The sequence below is a fragment of the Hyla sarda genome, chromosome 2, assembly GCF_029499605.1.
Source record: "Hyla sarda isolate aHylSar1 chromosome 2, aHylSar1.hap1, whole genome shotgun sequence".
Classification (NCBI taxonomy): domain Eukaryota; kingdom Metazoa; phylum Chordata; class Amphibia; order Anura; family Hylidae; genus Hyla; species Hyla sarda.
This window is the reverse complement of record NC_079190.1, coordinates 173812064-173829849: the sequence shown is the minus strand read 5'-3', so window position 1 is coordinate 173829849 and position 17786 is coordinate 173812064. Positions and strand designations below refer to the sequence as shown.

At 42.0% G+C, this 17786-nt stretch overlaps 1 protein-coding gene across 3 annotated transcripts in view; it reads right to left on the bottom strand.

Moving 5' to 3' along the window:
• The window catches only part of LOC130355529 (rho guanine nucleotide exchange factor 7), a 172030-nt gene that overhangs the window by 17736 nt on the left and 136508 nt on the right, over positions 1-17786 (bottom strand). For 2 of the 3 annotated variants that reach the window (XM_056555770.1, XM_056555772.1), the window contains exons 14-19: positions 16516-16594; positions 15800-15939; positions 13137-13358; positions 11245-11338; positions 5910-5999; positions 390-566 (exon numbers count right to left, since the gene is read on the bottom strand). In XM_056555770.1, coding sequence (XP_056411745.1) covers positions 390-566; positions 5910-5999; positions 11245-11338; positions 13137-13358; positions 15800-15939; positions 16516-16594 — 802 coding nt within the window. The remainder of the gene's footprint in view (positions 1-389; positions 567-5909; positions 6000-11244; positions 11339-13136; positions 13359-15799; positions 15940-16515; positions 16595-17786) is intronic. The other variant, XM_056555771.1, reaches the window with a different exon arrangement.

Here is a 17786-nt window from a genome sequence, read left to right as displayed (position 1 = left end):
AAATTATCACTTCAAAAGAAACATCAAAGACAGAATACTTAGTCTGCCATAGTTTAAAAAAATCCTCACATTCTTTTACATAAAACTAAGCTAGGAATTTACTGCAAGCATTTCAAGAGTGTGAGGTATATTACCAATATACATTTTACCTTCGTGAATAGATTATTATTTTTTCCCAGCAGAAAAAGGAACCTGGATCCATATCCATATATTTACCTATATACAAGTAGTACCAGAAACTACTCCAGTTCTTATAATAATCACATTAGACAGAACACAAGTAAACATCTAAGAAAAAAGTAGGTTGTGGTATAACAAGCATTTTGTTAAGAAAAAAAGTTTAGAAGTGCATTAGTTCTGGTGAGAGATATAGGAGCAACAGCTCTTACGAGAAGTAGACCCCATTCTGTAACTATGGGCTGTCCATATACTGTCATAGTCAGAGTCTTCGGAGAGGTCTGAAGGCTCCATACGTGAAAGACTACTGCGACGACCCAAGGAGTCTAGACTTGATTGGTCATCATCAGCCAAGACGTGATTATGCATCAGGTCAGTGCCTTGCCATGCTAAGGATGATGTATGGGTGAAATGAAATGGCAATGGTGGGAGGCAAAGATGGAAGGAATGAACAGAGGAGGAGGAGAAGGAGAACAGGACAGGAAAAGCCACAACCAAAATCATAACATGAAACAAAACAAAAAAGCAAAAAAGGGTGATGGGAAGAGAGGGAAAAAGAAAATATTGTTAAAAAGGAGAACAAAGCTTTGCAGATTTCATTAGTTACTTTTTATGAGATAAGACTGTGCATCCAGAAATAGCTATAACTACTGTTAGGTGTAACTGCATTTAGTGAGTCTACAGTAACTACTCACGAAATGCATTCAGTATGGGGACTGGGCTATCAACAAAGATGTACAACCATAATTTGGGCAGCATGAAGCACGTGGCAGGCTGCCATTTAAGATTTATACTTTTTATGGATAGATTTTGTTTAAAAAAATAAAGGGGTATTTCCAAGTCAAACAAATATTACTAATTACTATTACTTACAATCCACAGGCTAGGGGATAAGCGTCAGATCGTGGGAGGGTTCAACTACTGCAACCCCCCTCCCCAAGGATCTCCACAATACAACCTCAGGACTTTGTTATGAATGGAGCGGTAAGTTGCACATGCGCACCACCACTTCATTCTCTGTCTATTGAGCTGCTAAAGAAAGCAGACTGCAACCCTCAGCTACCTTTGGCAGCTCTCATAAAAAAAATAAATGAAGCGGCAGTGTGCATGGGTAACTTCCTACTCCATTCATAATAAAGACCTGGGGGCCTACCTGTTGGCACCCTGAAAATCTGACACTTATCCCCTATCCTGTGGATAAGGGATAAGTAACTTTAAATATCCCTTTAAAGTAGTATTAACATCACTAGGCTATAACATTAAGAATGGTAGGGTGTCCATCTTATGGGACTAATTGGCAACTGGACATTTCTTTTGCATATAGGCTATCCCAGCCACCCCTGTGCACAGGACCATAAAAACTCACAATTCAAGTAAATGGGACTATGTTGTAGATAAATACCTGGGGGGAGGACCTGCAGTATTTAATAAGCATTATGGCCCCTTTACTCTATGGATCATGTACATAATATTGCATTGCCATTGATCAGAAAAAGATGGCATATCCTAGCAATATGCCACTGTTTACCTAAGTGGGAATATCCATATGTACACTGCTCAAAAAAAAATAAAGGGAACACATAAGCAACACGATATAACACCAAGTCAATGACATTTCTGTGAAATCACACTGTCCACTCAGTAAGCAACACTGATTGACAATCAATTTCAAATGCTGTTGTGCAAATGGAACAGACAACAGGTGGAAATTATAGGCAATTAGCAAGACACCCCCAATAAAGAAGTGGTTCTGCAGGTGGTGACCACAGACCAGTCAGTTCCTATGCTTCCTGGCCGATTTTTTGGTCACTTTTGAATGCTGGTGGTGCTTTCACTCTAGTGGTAGCATGAGACGGAGTCTACAACCCACACAAGTGGCTCAGGCAGTGCAGCTCATCCAGGATGGCACATCAATGCAAGCTATGGCAAGAAGGTTTGCTGTGTCTGTCAGCGTAGTGTCCAGAGCATGGATGCGCTACCAGGAGACAGACCAGTACATCAGGAGACGTGGAGGAGGCCGTAGGAGGGCAACAACCCAGTAGCAGGACCTTTACCTCCGCCTGTGAGCAAGGAGGAGCAGGAGGAGCCCTACAAAATGACCTCCAGCAGGCTACAAATGTGCATGTGTCCCTCAAACTGTCAGAAACAGACTCCATGAGGGTGGTATGAGGGCCCGACGTCCACAGGTGTTTTTTTTTCTTAAAGCCCAACACTGTGCAGGACGTTTGTCTTTTGCCAAAGAACACCAAGCCCTGTGCTCTTCACAGATGAAAGCAGGTTAACACTGAGCACATGTGACAGACGTGACAGAGTCTGGAGACACCGTGGAGAACTTTCTGCTGCCTGCAACATCCTCCAGCAGGACCAGTTTGAAGGTGGGTCAGTAATGATGTGGGGTGGAATTTCTTTGGGGGGCCGTACAGCCCTCCATGTGCTTGCCTGAGGTAGCCTGACTGCCATTAGGTATCGAGATAGGATCCTCAGAACCCTTGTGAGACCATGTGCTAGTACGGTTGGCCCTGGGTTCCTCATAATCCAAGACAATGCTAGACCTCATGTGGCTGGAGTGTGTCAGCAGTTCCTGCAAGAGGAAGGCATTGATGCTATGGACTGGCCCACCCTTTCCCCAGACCTGAATCCGATTGAGCACATCTGGGACATCATGTCTCGCTCCATTAACCAAGCCATATTGCACCACAGACTGTCCAGGAGTTGGCGGATGCTTTAATCCAGGTCTGAGAGGACATCCCGCAGGAGACCATCTGCCACCTCATCAGGAGCATGCCCAGGCATTGTAGGGAGGTCATACGGGCATGTGGATGCCACAAACACTACTGAGCCTCATTTTGACTTGTTTTAAGGACATTACATCAAAGTTGGATCAGCCTGTAATGTGGTTTTCCACTTTGAATTTGAGTGTGACTCCATATCCAGACCTCCATAGGTTGATAAATTTGATTTCCATTGATAATTTTTGTGTGATTTTGTTGTCAGCACATTCAGCACAATGTAAAGATGAAAGTTTTTCATACGATTAGTTCATTCTTTCAGATTTAGGATGTGTTATCTTAGTGTTCTCTTTATTTTTTTGAGCAGTGTACTTCAAGCAAGCTGATATTTAGTAGACAGACTGTTATAAATAAGACTAATGATTATAGCCCTAGTTAAATAACTAATACAGGAAACCATAGCTTAATAGTTTTACAAATAGCATAGCTGACTACATTGTGTAGGCAGCTTTATTAAGAAAAATTGCTCTTTTGCATTCTAGGGTTAATAAGTGAGAAATATGTCAGTGCACACTACATGGCTGAGAAAGTTATGTCATATAGATATACTATTTAAAATCAGCATCAGAGGCAGATGCAACAGGCTGGAAGACATAATAAGCCATTGAGAAGGGTGCAGAGGCATAAAACATGAAGGAAGAAAGTAAAATGGAGAAGCTTGATATAAACATGATTGCTTCACACCTTGATACAATCATTCTATAAAATTATATATCATCTGCAAAGCACATGGGAAAAGCTGCTTGGTTGTGATATATAAGCAAATCAGCAGAATATAGGAAAGAAACTATTCTGTTCATTGCAAAGTTATGAAGAACGTGGCTGGAAATCTGCGGTTCCTTAATATAGATATCTCTGCTTACCTGCTTCCTAAAAATCACAGAAAAGCAAACCCATCCAACCTACCAGCCATAAAAAAATAAACACATGCATTTAAAATACTGACTGAAGATTTTATCAATGAATTATTATTACACCAGGAGCAAAGACACGAGAATTCCCATAGAGAAGATAAGTAGATCAATACAATACAGAGCTACAGACAACGAGTCCATGGCTGCCTTACAGGCCATGAAGGCCTTTAAAAGGGTAATACAACTGTGACTATTTAGCTTGATGCTTTGGAAAACAAAACACCTTACATTTTGGTAAAACTGCACCAGAAACTAGATTCAAGTGCATGGTGTAAAAACAGCCTTATGCTTATGATAGTGCCAATAGACTAAATTAAAAGAAACATTAAAAATATAAACTATCACTTAATAAAAAAATCTGACTTAAGACAAAATAAATAGGAAAACAAACAACAAGTACATTTCTGTTTATAATAATGCTTACAGGTAATATAAGATTGAATCAAAAACAGAGATGCAGGGAGGCACTCGTGAATGCAACAACGTTTATTCAGATATGGTCACAGGATACAATAAAGGCCAACGGTCCGTTTCACACAAACCTGCGCTTAATCATGACCTGTCCCAGAAGCCTCAGCTCCCACCTTATATACACCGGGATTCACCCAACTTTATTGACAACCAACACTAATAAAAATATATAAGAAATAGGATCTTATTAAAAACATATATAGAAGTATCCAGGTGGAAAACTTATCTGCACAAAATATATTTAAACATTCAAACAGGTTACACTGGATCAAGTTATAACCTCATCACAAGGAGGAAGATGTGTATAACTATATATAGTTACACAAGGTATACAAATCTAGGTATGGGAACTATACAAAACTAAGTCAATATTAATTAGGTGGAAACATACTCAAGTCACTTTTTGTATTTAAACCAAAAGCACCAAGTGTTTCTGTGCGTAAAATTAATTCTGTCTCTTTTTGTAATAGCAATTTGTTCCTATCACCCCCTCTATCGGGAGCCCTCTGAACCCCCAATCCAAGAAATCTCAGTTCACCTACTTTGTTCTTATGTACCTCATTCATATGATTAATAAATCGTGTACTACCAACTGTTTTTAGGGATCGTAAAGAAAGTTGGGTGAATCCCGGTGTATTTAAAGGACAACTGCAGCGGCATTACACTTATCTCCTATCCACAGGATAGGGGATAAGTGTTTGATCGCGGGGGGTCCGACCGCTGGGACCCCCCCCCGATCTCCCTAACGGGGCACCGCCATAAGCGCTCATGGTGAGCGCTAAGGCGCGTAGCGTCGACCTAGAGGTCGACGGTGACGCCCCGTCTCCATACAGTTCTATGGGGGATACGGGGAGGCATGAATGTTGTCTCCCCGCCTCTCCCATAGAGATGTATGGAGGAGGAGTGCCGGCCGCAACGTCATGCTGCGGCTGGCACGCCCCCTGCACGGGAGAGCCTCGGCCCCGTACAGGTGATCGCCGGGGGCCCCAGCGTTCGGACCCCACGCGATCAAACACTTATCCCCTATCTTGAGGATAGGGGATAAGTGTTTGTAACGCTGCAGATGTCCTTTAAGGTGGGAGCTGAGGCTTCTGGGACAAGTCATGATTTAGCAAAGGTGTGTGTGAAACGGCCCATTGGCCTTTATTGTATCCTGTGACCATATCTGAATAAACGCTATTGCATTCACGAGTGCCTCCCTGCTTCTCTGTTTTGGATCCACTGGACTTTTGCTTCCGTGGGGTTGAGCACCATACGAGCACAGCCTGCCTTAACTCCGTGTGTCGGAAGCTGTTCACACTACCCGCGGTTACTGGTATGCGGCCGTGCCGACAAACTTTTTCCTATTGTTGGACAATATAAGATTGACTTTGCTGGGTATAGGATAAAATGACCCTGAACTTAGATCTCCATGTAAGCCACAGTGCAGTTCAAGTATATGTAGTTTCTCACATGACAAACTAATATGAACAGTTTCTTAAATTAACATTTACAAAAAAAGCTAAAACTATTAACCCACAAGACAAATAGCATAGTTTTGTAGCGCAGTATTACTTACTGGAATTCAATGTTTGACGCGTTTTGGCACTTGTACAGTAGGCCTCAATAACTTTTAAAATCTGAGCATCTTCCTCTAGTGCTGCTGTGCCTGAAAAAATGAAGGACATTTGAAAGAAGCCCAACACACCGTGCAATCCATTTTATTGGTATTTGCCATGAAAGAAGATTGGCAGGTTTGTGCAGTAGAAGTTTTGGTAGGTAAGGTTTGCCAATTTACTTAAGACATAAAATAGGGTTTGTATTCTCAGAGCTATATTTAACATGGAATATTCTCTATTGGAGAAATGGTCATAACAATGGAAAGTACAGTTTAATGTTTCAAAATGTAAAATAATGCACTTGGAGAGAAAGGACCATATGTTTGACTATGGTAGAGGCAGTTCAAAAACACAATGTCACATACATATGCCAAAAGCTTGATCAGAAGGGGTCTCAGTGCTGAGATCCCCACTGACAGCAGAACAAGCAGAGAAAAATCACTCTTTACTTCACAGCTCGCAGCAATCTCAGTCCTGCTTCACAGGATAGCTCCCTAAATTTATAATGCGGCTGCAGAGCGGATAATCTCTGCGAGCCAAGAAGTAAAGTGCTCTACTGCGAACTCAGTGAGACCCCCATTGATAAAAACTTTTGACATGTCTCTGTGGCACCAGACTTAAAGACGGGCTACATCAATCGTGGACAGTTTTATCAGGAAATACTAAGGGGTGTATTTATCAAGGTTTTCATGCCAGTATCTAGCATAACAATGTCATATTTATGTGTACAAGCCTCATCTTGCACAAAAAATTGCAACTGTGTTTTGCACACTGTGTTTTGCATAAAAAAAATTGCAATTTGTTTTTTAAAACACATACAGATTTTAAATCTACTGCATACAAATTTATGTCACAGGTATGATGTAGATTTATTGACTTCAATGGGGAAGACACGTTCTGCAATAAACTTGGACCGTTATGAATACATTTCAGGAAGCCCCATAGAGAGTTTTGGCTGCAAACATAAGCACTGCTGCTCAGTTCATTTGGGGGACAAATAACCTTTTTTGAGATCAGTAGTGGCCCTAGCAGTAAAATTCCCACAGATCTCCTATTCTGTGAATAGGTGATAATTTTCAATATTGGGATAGCCTTTAACCCCTTAAGGACCAGGCCATTTTACACCTTAAGGACCAGAGCATTTTTTGCAATTCTGACCACTGTCACTTTAAACATTAATAACTCTGGAATGCTTTTAGTTATCATTCTGATTCCGAGATTGTTTTTTTGTGACATATTCTACTTTAACTTAGTGGTAAAATTTTATGGTAACTTGCATCCTTTCTTGGTGAAAAATCCCAAAATTTGATGAAAAAAATGAAAATTTTGCATTTTTCTAACTTTGAAGCTCTCTGCTTGTAAGGAAAATGGATATTCAAAATAAAAAAAATTTGGGTTCACATATACAATATGTCTACTTTATGTTTGCATCATAAAATTTATGAGTTTTTACTTTTGAAAGACATCAGAGGGCTTCAAAGTTCAGCAGCAATTTGGAAATTTTTCACAAAATTTTCAAACTCGCTATTTTTCATGGACCAGTTCAGGTTTGATGTGGATTTGAAGGGTCTTCATATTAGAAATACCCCATAAATGACCCCATTATAAAAACTACACCCCCCAAAGTATTCAAAATGACATTCAATAAGTGTATTAACCCTTTAGGTGTTTCACAGGAATAGCAGAAAAGTGAAGGAGAAAATTCACAATCTTCATTTTTTACACTCGCATGTTCTTGTAGACCCAATTTTTGAACTTTTGCAAGGGGTAAAAAGGAGAAAATTTTTACTTGTATTTGAAACCCAATTTCTCTTGAGTAAGCACATACCTCATATGTCTATGTTAATTGTTCGGCGGGCGCAGTAGAGGACTCAGAAGGGAAGGAGCGTCAAATGGTTTTTGGGGGGCATGTCACCTTTAGGAAGCCCCTATGGTGCCAGGACAGCAAAAAAAAAAACACATGGCATACCATTTTGGAAACTAGACCCCTCAGGGAACGTAACAAGGGGTAAAGTGAACCTTAATACCCCACAGGTGATTCACGACTTTTGCATATGTAAAAAAAATAAAATAAATGTTTTACCTAAAATGCTTGGTTTCCCAAAATTTTTACATTTTTTAAAAGGGTAATAGCAGAAAATACCCCCAAAAATTTGAAGCTCAATTTCTCCCGATTCAGAAAACACCCCATATGGGGGTGAGAAGTGCTCTGCTGGCGCACTACAGGTCTCAGAAGAGGAGGAGTCACATTTGGCTTTTTGAAAGCAAATTTTGCTCTGGGGGCATGCCGCATTTAGGAAGCCCCTATGGTGCCAGGAAAGCAAAAAAAAAACACATGGCATACCATTTTGGAAACTAGACCCCTCGTGGAATGTAACAAGGGGTAATGTGAACCTTAATACCCCACAGGTGATTCACAACTTTTGCATATGTAAAAAAAAAAAAAAAAATTTTTTACCTAAAATGTTGGTTTCCCAAAAATTTTTGATTTTTAAAAAGGGTAATAGCAGAAAATACCCCCCATAATTTGTAACACAATTTCTCCCGAGTACGGCGATACCCCATATGTGACCCTAAACTGTTGCCTTGAAATACGACAGGGCTCCAAAGTGAGAGCGCCATGCGCATTTGAGGCCTGAATTAGGGACTTGCATAGGGGTGGACATAGGGGTATTCTACGCCAGTGATTCCCAAATAGGGTGCCTCCAGCTGTTGTAAAAGTCCCAGCATGCCTGGACAGTCAGTGGCTGTCTGGTAATACTGGGAGTAGTTGTTTTGCAACAGCTGGAGGCTCCGTTTTGGAAACAGTGGCGTACCAGACGTTTTTCATTTTTATTGGGGAGGGGAGGGGGGGCTGTGTAGGGGTATGTGTATATGTAGTGTTTTTTACTTTTTATTTTGTGTTAGTGTAGTGTAGTGTTTTTAGGGTACAGTCGCACGGGCGGGGGTTCACAGTAGTTTCTCGCTGGCAGCTTGAGCAGCGGCAGAAAATTTGCCTCAGCTCAAACTTGCAGCCGGATACTTACTGTAATCCTCCGCCCATGTGAGTGTACCCTGTACGTTCACATTGGGGGGGGGGGGGGGGGGGGGGAACATCCAGCTGTTGCAAAACTACAACTCCCAGCATGTAGGGTCTATAAGTGCATGCTGGGAGTTGTAGTTTTGCAACAGCTGGAGGCTCCGTTTTGGAAACGGTGGCGTACCAGACGTTTTTCATTTTTATTGTAGGGGTATGTGTATATGTAGTGTTTTTTTTACTTTTTATTTTATTTTGTGTTAGTGTAGTGTAGTGTTTTTAGGGTACAGTCGCACGGGCGGGGGGTTCACAGTAGTTTCTCGCTGGCAGCTTGAGCTGCAGCAGAAAATTTGCTGCAGCTCAAACTTGCAGCCGGATACTTACTGTAATCCTCCGCCCATGTGAGTGTACCCTGTACATTCACATTGGGGGGGGGGGGAAACATCCAGCTGTTGCAAAACCACAACTCCCAGCATGTACGGTCTATCAGTGCATGCTGGGAGTTGTAGTTTTGCAACAGCTGGAGAAACACAGGTTGTGAAACACCGAGTTTGGCAACAAACTCAGTGTTTTGCAACCAGTGTGCCTTCAGCTGTTGCAAAAGCTACAACCCCCAGCAAGTACGGACAGCGGAAGGGCATGCTGGGTGTTGTAGTTATGCAACAGCTGGAGACACACTGGTTTGCTACTTAATTCAGTGTGCCTTCAGCTGTTGCAAAACTACAACTCTCAGCAGTCACCGACAGCCAACGGGCATGCTGGGAGTTGTAGTTATGCAACCAGCAGATGCACCACTACAACTCCCAGCATGCACTTAAGCTGTTTGTGCAAGCTGGGAGTTGTAGTTACACAACAGCTGAAGGTACACTTTTCCATAGAAAGAATGTGCCTCCAGCTGTTGCAAAACCATAAGTCCCAGCATGCCCATAAGTGCATGCTGGGAGTTGTGGTGGTCTGCCTCCTGCTGTTGCATAACTACAGCTCCCAGCATGCCCTTTTTGCATGCTGGGAGCTGTTGCTAAGCAACAGCAGGAGGCTGTCACTCACCTCCTGCTGCTGCTTGATAGCCGCACAGGTCAGTCCCGCCGCCGCCGCCGTCGTCGCTCCTGGGGCCCCGATCCCAACATTAACGCCGGGGATCGGGGTCCCCAGCACCCGGGGTGCACGTCCCGCACCCGCTCACGTGCTCCGGAAGAGGGGCGGAGCGGGTGCGGGAGTGACACCCGCAGCAGGCGCCCTGATTGGTCGGCCGTTAATCCGGCCGACGAATCAGGGCGATCGTGAGGTGGCACCAGTGCCACCTCACCCCTGCAGGCTCTGGCTGTTCGGGGCCGTCTCTGACGGCCCCGACCAGCCAGTAATTACGGGTCACTGGAGACCCGATTGACCCGGAATCGCCGCAGATCGCTGGACTGAATTGTCCAGCGATCTGCGGCCATCGCCGACATGGGGGGGCATAATGACCCCCCTGGGCGATATGCCGCGATGCCTGCTGAACGATTTCAGCAGGCATCGGGCACCGGCTCCCCTCCGGCTAGCGGCGGGGGGCCGGGAAAGGACAGGACGTACTCCTACGTCCTCGGTCCTTAAGGACTCGGAAACGGGGGCGTAGGAGTACGTCCATTGTCCTTAAGGGGTTAAAGGGGTACTCCGCTCCTAGACATCTTATCCCCTATCCAAACGCCCCCTCCCATAGACTTGTATTGAAAGGGGCGGGCCGTGACGTCATGAGGGGCGGAGCCGTGACGTAACGATGCTCCGGCCCCTGTATTGCCCGTCATTACGTGCAGAGCGAACTCGCTCTGTGTTGTAATGATAGCGCAGTGACGCAGCAGGGATCCCGGGGCTCCCCAGCAGCGGGACCGCGGCGATCTGACATCTTATCCCCTATCCTTTGGATAGGGGATAAGATGTCTAGTGGCGGAGCACCCCTTTAAGGCTGGATTTACATAGCTTGTTTAGCAGAATTTTCCTTTGTCTTTAACAAAGGCTTTTATTTAGAACTTGGAATACAAGCTACAAAAAAAAAAAAAAAATCTCACTAATGTAGCAATAAAACCGCTATGAAATTAGTGAGTGGGGGGAGCCCTAAAAATACAATCAGCTCAGTTTGAATATGTCTTTAGAACCGTCTATCTCCACAACAACAAAAAATAAGACCATGTTTATTCATGTACTTACTGGATTATCAGCAATTTACATGCCAAATTATACATAAACATAATGTAAGTAAATGGAAAAACCAGTAAATTTTGCATTGTAGTACTCTCCCCACATACTTTTTCTAAGTGCGAACTCTTCATCTGAGGGTTTTCTTTCTGGCTTTCGCTTAGGAAGTAATTTTTTCATAGTTTTGGGGCTCTTACTGAGATCCTGGTAACAGGGAAAGTAAAAAAAAAATGGTTCAATATAAGGTTTATCATTATTAATAATCCCATTCAAAAGGTAAGAGACGAAAGTTTTTGGAAAACACATAAAGGAGAAAGAAAAACAGTGTACGTGTTTGTCTGTACAATGCAGTAGTTTGATAAAAAGGCTGCAGTGTTATGGGATTTCTGCTATCCTTTCCGGGAGCAGTGTATAAGAGGGAGAGAAGCAAAAATCAGTGATATACAGGTTTGTGGAATTTGGAGGAGAATATCTGAGAAGCAGTGTAAATCCGGACAGGACTCATAGGAGAGACAGTGAGAGTCCTGCTTACCATGTCTTCACAGACTTATCTATACACAGACTGAGGCAGGGTCATCCTGTGCGGGTGGGGCAAGCAGGACTCCCACTATCTGACCCAGGATTCCTTTAAGGATATCCTATAACTCACATATCTGACTTTAGCCTATCTCCCTCTACCATAACCCACTCTCAGACAGTTTCTTCTTAGGAAATCCCTCATTCCATGGGTACTGTCAAAAATACCGGCACTAGCTACCAAGGGGATCCACGGACATAAAAAAAGAACATAAAAGGGAAAGGGAGAGTGGCAAACCTCAACTATTCTGCTGCAATTTCTGTCAGAGATAAGGCTGTGTTTACATCACATTCAGAGCTTACATTTGGTGTACACGCAGAGAAAAACGCCCCACTTACACGTAACCATAGGGATCTTTACCAGAAGGCTAAAAAATTGGCTTTTGGCCTCTGTTTAGCCATTATACTATTTGGGAGAAATGCATCAATGGCTTCTGTGTAGGTTTTAGCAAAAAAAAAAAAATTATACAAAATTCACACATTCTTGTGTTGAAATAATAATAAAAAAAATCCCCCCTTTGCATTTGCAATATGAAATGGCATAGTAAGGTAAAGTGTTCCATACAAAAGTATACAGTAAAACCAATGTATATCCTACAGTATACTTTTTTATACATTTAATATAACCTTCCCTTGAAAGCATACCTCACAAAATCCCTCCCGATATACAGTTTTGAGTCGATTCTGATCATGATGTGAACAGAGCCTTAGATATTTACCAGAGATTGGTCCACAGAGTGTGGTTACAGTTAAAGACAGAAGAAAACCTTCTTATAAATCCTTCTCTATTCCCAAGTTTGACTTTAGATAAACTGTATCAGTTTTTATGTAGAGTATGACAATTAGACTGCATTATATCCAGTCAGCCTCATGCGTTCCTAGGCAGGTGAAGACTTCAAGTGGTAAACACGCACAAAAAGGAAGTGTGTCTTGGAACAAATACATTAATTCACAGCTATCTGGGAATGAAGGCAGGAAAGACGTGGAGTGAGGATCCTAAAGCAGGAGGGGGACTGACATTTTTTTGTTTACCATGAATGGAAAACAAGTTGTCTTAAAAGGGAACAGACCACTAGCAAGGTGGTAATGCATTGTGTGCAGATCTGCTCTACATGCCATTCTAAGAGGACACAGAGGGGCCTAACCCTTACCTTAAGAATACAAGACATCCTCTAATAGAGTAAAAGAAGCAAAAACAAAGTAGTGAGCATTATGCCGGCCAGCATTGAAAGCAGTTTTTGAAATGCAAGTTACCTTTGACCATGTATTTGGCTTTTTTGTTACTCTGCAATCATTCATGGTTCATGATGAACAATGTAGCTACATGATTATGATGGATCCAGCGCAAATTGCTTTAGAAATGTAAATGATTTACACTGAAAAGAGCTGCAGAGTTCTTACAGTCTCATCTGAAACTTTCCCTTACCTCTTTGTAACACAGTGCTGCAGAAGGCCGAAGAGGAGGAGCAGGCCGCAAGCAACTCAAGCTCCATGGCTTTGATGTTTTAGGTGGTTCCAATGGGCTCCAATTGATGCTGTGTGGAGTCCCGTGGTGTGAAAGGTGTGGTAATGTATGATATGCAGGTGTGTGAGGTGCTGGCTTGCAGTCTGAATGCTTGCTTGATGGTGTCACTGGATGTGAAGGAAGCTGGAAGACAAAATGACACATTATACTAAGCCACTGACACGGTAATGAGAAACAATTCTAATATTGCTATATTCACATCACATTCAGAGCTTACGTTTGGTACATATCTGTACCAAGCAAAGATTTACAGTAAAAATTTAAATTAAAAAATACACAGTATAACAGCCAAGTAAATCAAACTTTACAGATCTCATCCATATGTCACACATTTTCTATAAGTATGAATGTTTTGTGGATTTACAGTGAATCTATGTATTTAAGATTTTTATTGTATTCAACATTTTGAATACATGTGGAACTGACCATTACAACTGGAAACTGATTTTGCATAACTGCAAGAACAGGAAATTATTTGGTATAGTTTGCCTTCAACCCATTAGTATTCCCTGATTATTGTAAAGATCCTGCACTTATTTACTGAACTCACTGCTTCATAATAACTTCTACATTCTGTATACAAATGAGTTCCAAGCGATTCACACTGTGAAATACATTCACTGTTAGAATTTGACCTATTATGAAAATACATTTTTATTATCAGGATATGTTAATGTAACCTTTACCTATGAATTAACATTTGCCTCACATAATTATGTAAAATGCTGAAGTTTGGCCAGAAATGTATTAACTGAAGAAAAAAACAAAACCCTAATTGTAAGGCTGTATAAAGGACCTCAATAAAACCACAAGCCTCCATTTCAGCAGGGAATTCCATTTTAAATTTAAAAGGACATGTCCCCTGTCGATAAGTACAGAACAACTTATCCCCTATCCGCAGGATAAGTTTTAGATCGCGGGGGGTCAGAGCACTTTGGCGGATGTGCGGATAGGGGATACGTTTTTCTGTACTTAGCGGCATGGGACTTGTCCTTTAACAGCATTCATTCAGTAGCCAGACCAAAAAGCTTTGTTTATAGAGTTACTATCGTTTCAGCTGGCGAACAGGATATGGGTGAAATTACAAGCACTATCCCATTGCCTGAGACTAGTGCCGTTACTCACGTCATCAGACGGACTGCCTTATGTTTCATCCCGGAAGCCCCATTCAAGTCTTAGTCAACAGGATAGCGTTTTTAGTATTACCCGTATCCCAAAGCCATCTGAAAAGATAGTAACTTTTTAAAGAGTCACTGTAATTTAGAACAACTTTGTCCTAGTTGAGATTGCACCAGGAGCTGCGATTGAGAGTTATAAGCCAGTGAAGTGCGCGGCAGCATGCTGCAATTCCTGGCTGGCTAGCCAAGATAACCTTCCACTGCATAAGTCTATGGCGTAAAAAGGGTCGGGTTTGAGTAACAGCCGGGAAGTGAGGCACCTTCTGCCAAACACTTCATATGGCTGTAACTTGTTATTGCAGTGGGTCTCAGGACCAAGACCCGATGCGATCTGAACTTTTTACTGAAAAAATAAATATATCTGTCGACAGATTGGTCTGTTTTTCACCAACAGCTCTCTCCTCCTAACACTCATAACCATGCACACATACATCTTTGGCTGAACATGCATGTGTATTTAATGGGGAGAGGGAAATAAACCTCTGCCAGATACCTCTAGCAATAGACTAACTCCGATGGAGTACAAGAGGATTGGGAATGGAAATTCAACATGTCCATTTTTCTGAAAAATCTGTTTTTCATATGAAAATCTGTGTAGTGGGAGGAGCTTCTGATTGTTACATGATTTGCTCTGAACTTTATTTCCCAGCGGTCATTATTGCAGAAGCTCATTCCTGTGCTGCATAGTAAAAGTCATCCATCAGGAGAATCTAATCATTACAATCGTCAAAGTTATCTCTTCTCTACTCACACAGCATACAGGGTTAGTATAGAGAATATTATCCCCCCCCCCCTTAGTGTTACAGCCTGTAATATAGGAGCTATAGCAGAACATAATATTATACATGAGGTATCTTTACCTCATCCTGGCCAGTGAATATTTAGCCAGAATTATGCTGGGCCATACACACGGCCATAACCAAAATGTACTCACACAGGACATGAACCTATGTACAAAGTAACACAATGTTTCTCTTGTCTGAGGTTTAAGGAATGACAAGCAAGTGTATACAAATTAAATATTGCAAGCGCTCTGAAGGTGTAGGGCTATACTATAACATGCTTACTATGTATCATTTTCAGTATACAGCTGTAGCAGCGTCACGGACACAGATCTACAGCATTTTGTTACAATGTGATGGTTAAGAACAGGCAATAGAATACGCTGCCTATGACAAAACAAGACTGCTGCTGGCAAGTTACTATAACTTAGGCATAAAAGCTAACAAAACACAGCCCCCACTGTGTGTGTTTACTACAGCAGTAACAAACTAGTGCCCTTGACATCAGTATCTTGATAAATAAGCAATTTTTTTTCTTTTTAATTACAGCAAGGCCTGCAAGCATCTGGTACATGCAAATCTTTTTTTGGTAAATCAGTCTTACAGTGTGACAGGGCACAGAGTGAGGCTTTATTGTGGGGGTGGTCATAGAGGTGTATTTTGTCTGTTTATGTAGATGGTCAACCCATTCCTGTAGATCTTGTTGGTTATTACATGACACAGTTATCCGTTCAATCATGTTACCTAGAAATAAGAAAAAACGATTTTGTTAGCTGCCTCAGTCGCATACACAGGACTAATACAAGCACTTGAAACACAATGAACAAAATAACACACCAAACATGTTGTTCTTTTAAGATCTAATAAGAAGAACTGAATAACTAATTCAATAACTCTACAATAGAACCCATAGCAAAAATAAAACATTAAGTACTGGAACAGAACTTATGGGAACCTTTCAGGTTAGTTATGCTGCCCTTACCGACAGACACACACTGCGTGCTTGGAGTTATAGTTTTGCAACAAATGGAAACACCCTGGTTGGGTAACATTAATGTAAGGACTTGTAAACTTAATGTCAATATTGATAACAGATCTCAGCAAAAGCTTCATAACTACTCCTGGCATGTTCCCTTTAAAATGTAGACTATTTTTCTTAACATTATATGGGCACGCTCACACGTGTGTATTTTACTGCAGATCTTCTGCTGCTTATTTTCCTACCCATTGACTTCATAAAATCTGCTGAAAAATACACAAGTGTGAATGTACCCCAAAGCTGATCAGTTGAGATATAAAAGTAAGGATATTCAAGATTACCAGATATTTCATAGGCATTCTTGAGATTTTCATTGTCTTCTAGCTTTGTGATGCAAGTCCCTGTCAGTGGAAGTTTCCCCTGAGACATAAAAAGACCACAGTGACAATCTATACTAAATAAATAATAATACTGGCATCTCCCTATGAATAAGGAATAATTGATCTTAAAGGGGTACTCCGGCCCTAAGACATCTCATCCCCTGTCCAAAGGATAGGGATAAGATGTCTGATCGGGGGGGGATCCCACCGCTGGGGACCCCCGCTATCTCGCATGCAGCACCCACCTCTGGGAGCTGCACGCAGCGCTGCAGCCTCGGAGTCTGTCAGGACACGACTACGGGGCCGGAGTATCGTGACATCACGACTCCGCCCCCGTAATGCAAGTCTATTGTAGGTGACGCGGCAGACTCTGAGGCTGCAGCGCGGCATGCAGCTCCCAGAGGTGGGTGCTGCATGCGAGATAGCTGGGGTCCCCAGCGGCAGGACCCCAGTGATCAGACAGCTTATCCCCTATCCTTTGGATAGGGGATAAGATGTCTTACGGCTGGAGTACCCCTTTAAAGACTTAACTTTCCTAACATGAAAAACGTCTAAATCTAAAAACAGAAGAACAAGGTTGGCAGGGTGGAGAATACTTCGATCTCAACTACAATAGCACAAGCGATTGCCATGTACTATTTCAAGGAAAGCTTAATCTAAGTTTATATGTTGTGTCACTGAATGTCATCTATTGTTCCCACTAAGTAGTCATATAAGAAAAGGATGTTTGTAGTGTTCATCAATAAGGCTATACACAGGAATTCTAGAAAACGGTCTGCCCTACTCATCGGAAGTTTCAGAAATTGCAAATGAAGTTTTCTCAAAATAGCACTTTCAGGATTACATGTATGTCCAGGCCCTCCAGCCGCAATTTCCTAATAACAAAACTGATCCCATGGAATCCTTTGGAAAAATTGTGTTAGAAGGTTAAAGCTGTGACATGGGATATCTCTCAGCCCTGGATAGAAAATGCTTAGATTTTGGTTACACTACAGATTTCAATAATTCTCTCCAAACCCCAGGGCCGTAGTCCAGGGTGCAAAACACCTCTATTCATTTCCCCCCAAAAAAGTGTATTACAATATAACTTTTAATGTATTTGTTTAAGATCAAATAAACCCAGTAGGTGACATTAAAATATTAGTGCCAGGTGGGATTGTAACAGTATGTACTGAGCAATTAGCCCTTTATATCTGGGGTTCTGCAGACACCCAATATCCCAACCGAGGCAC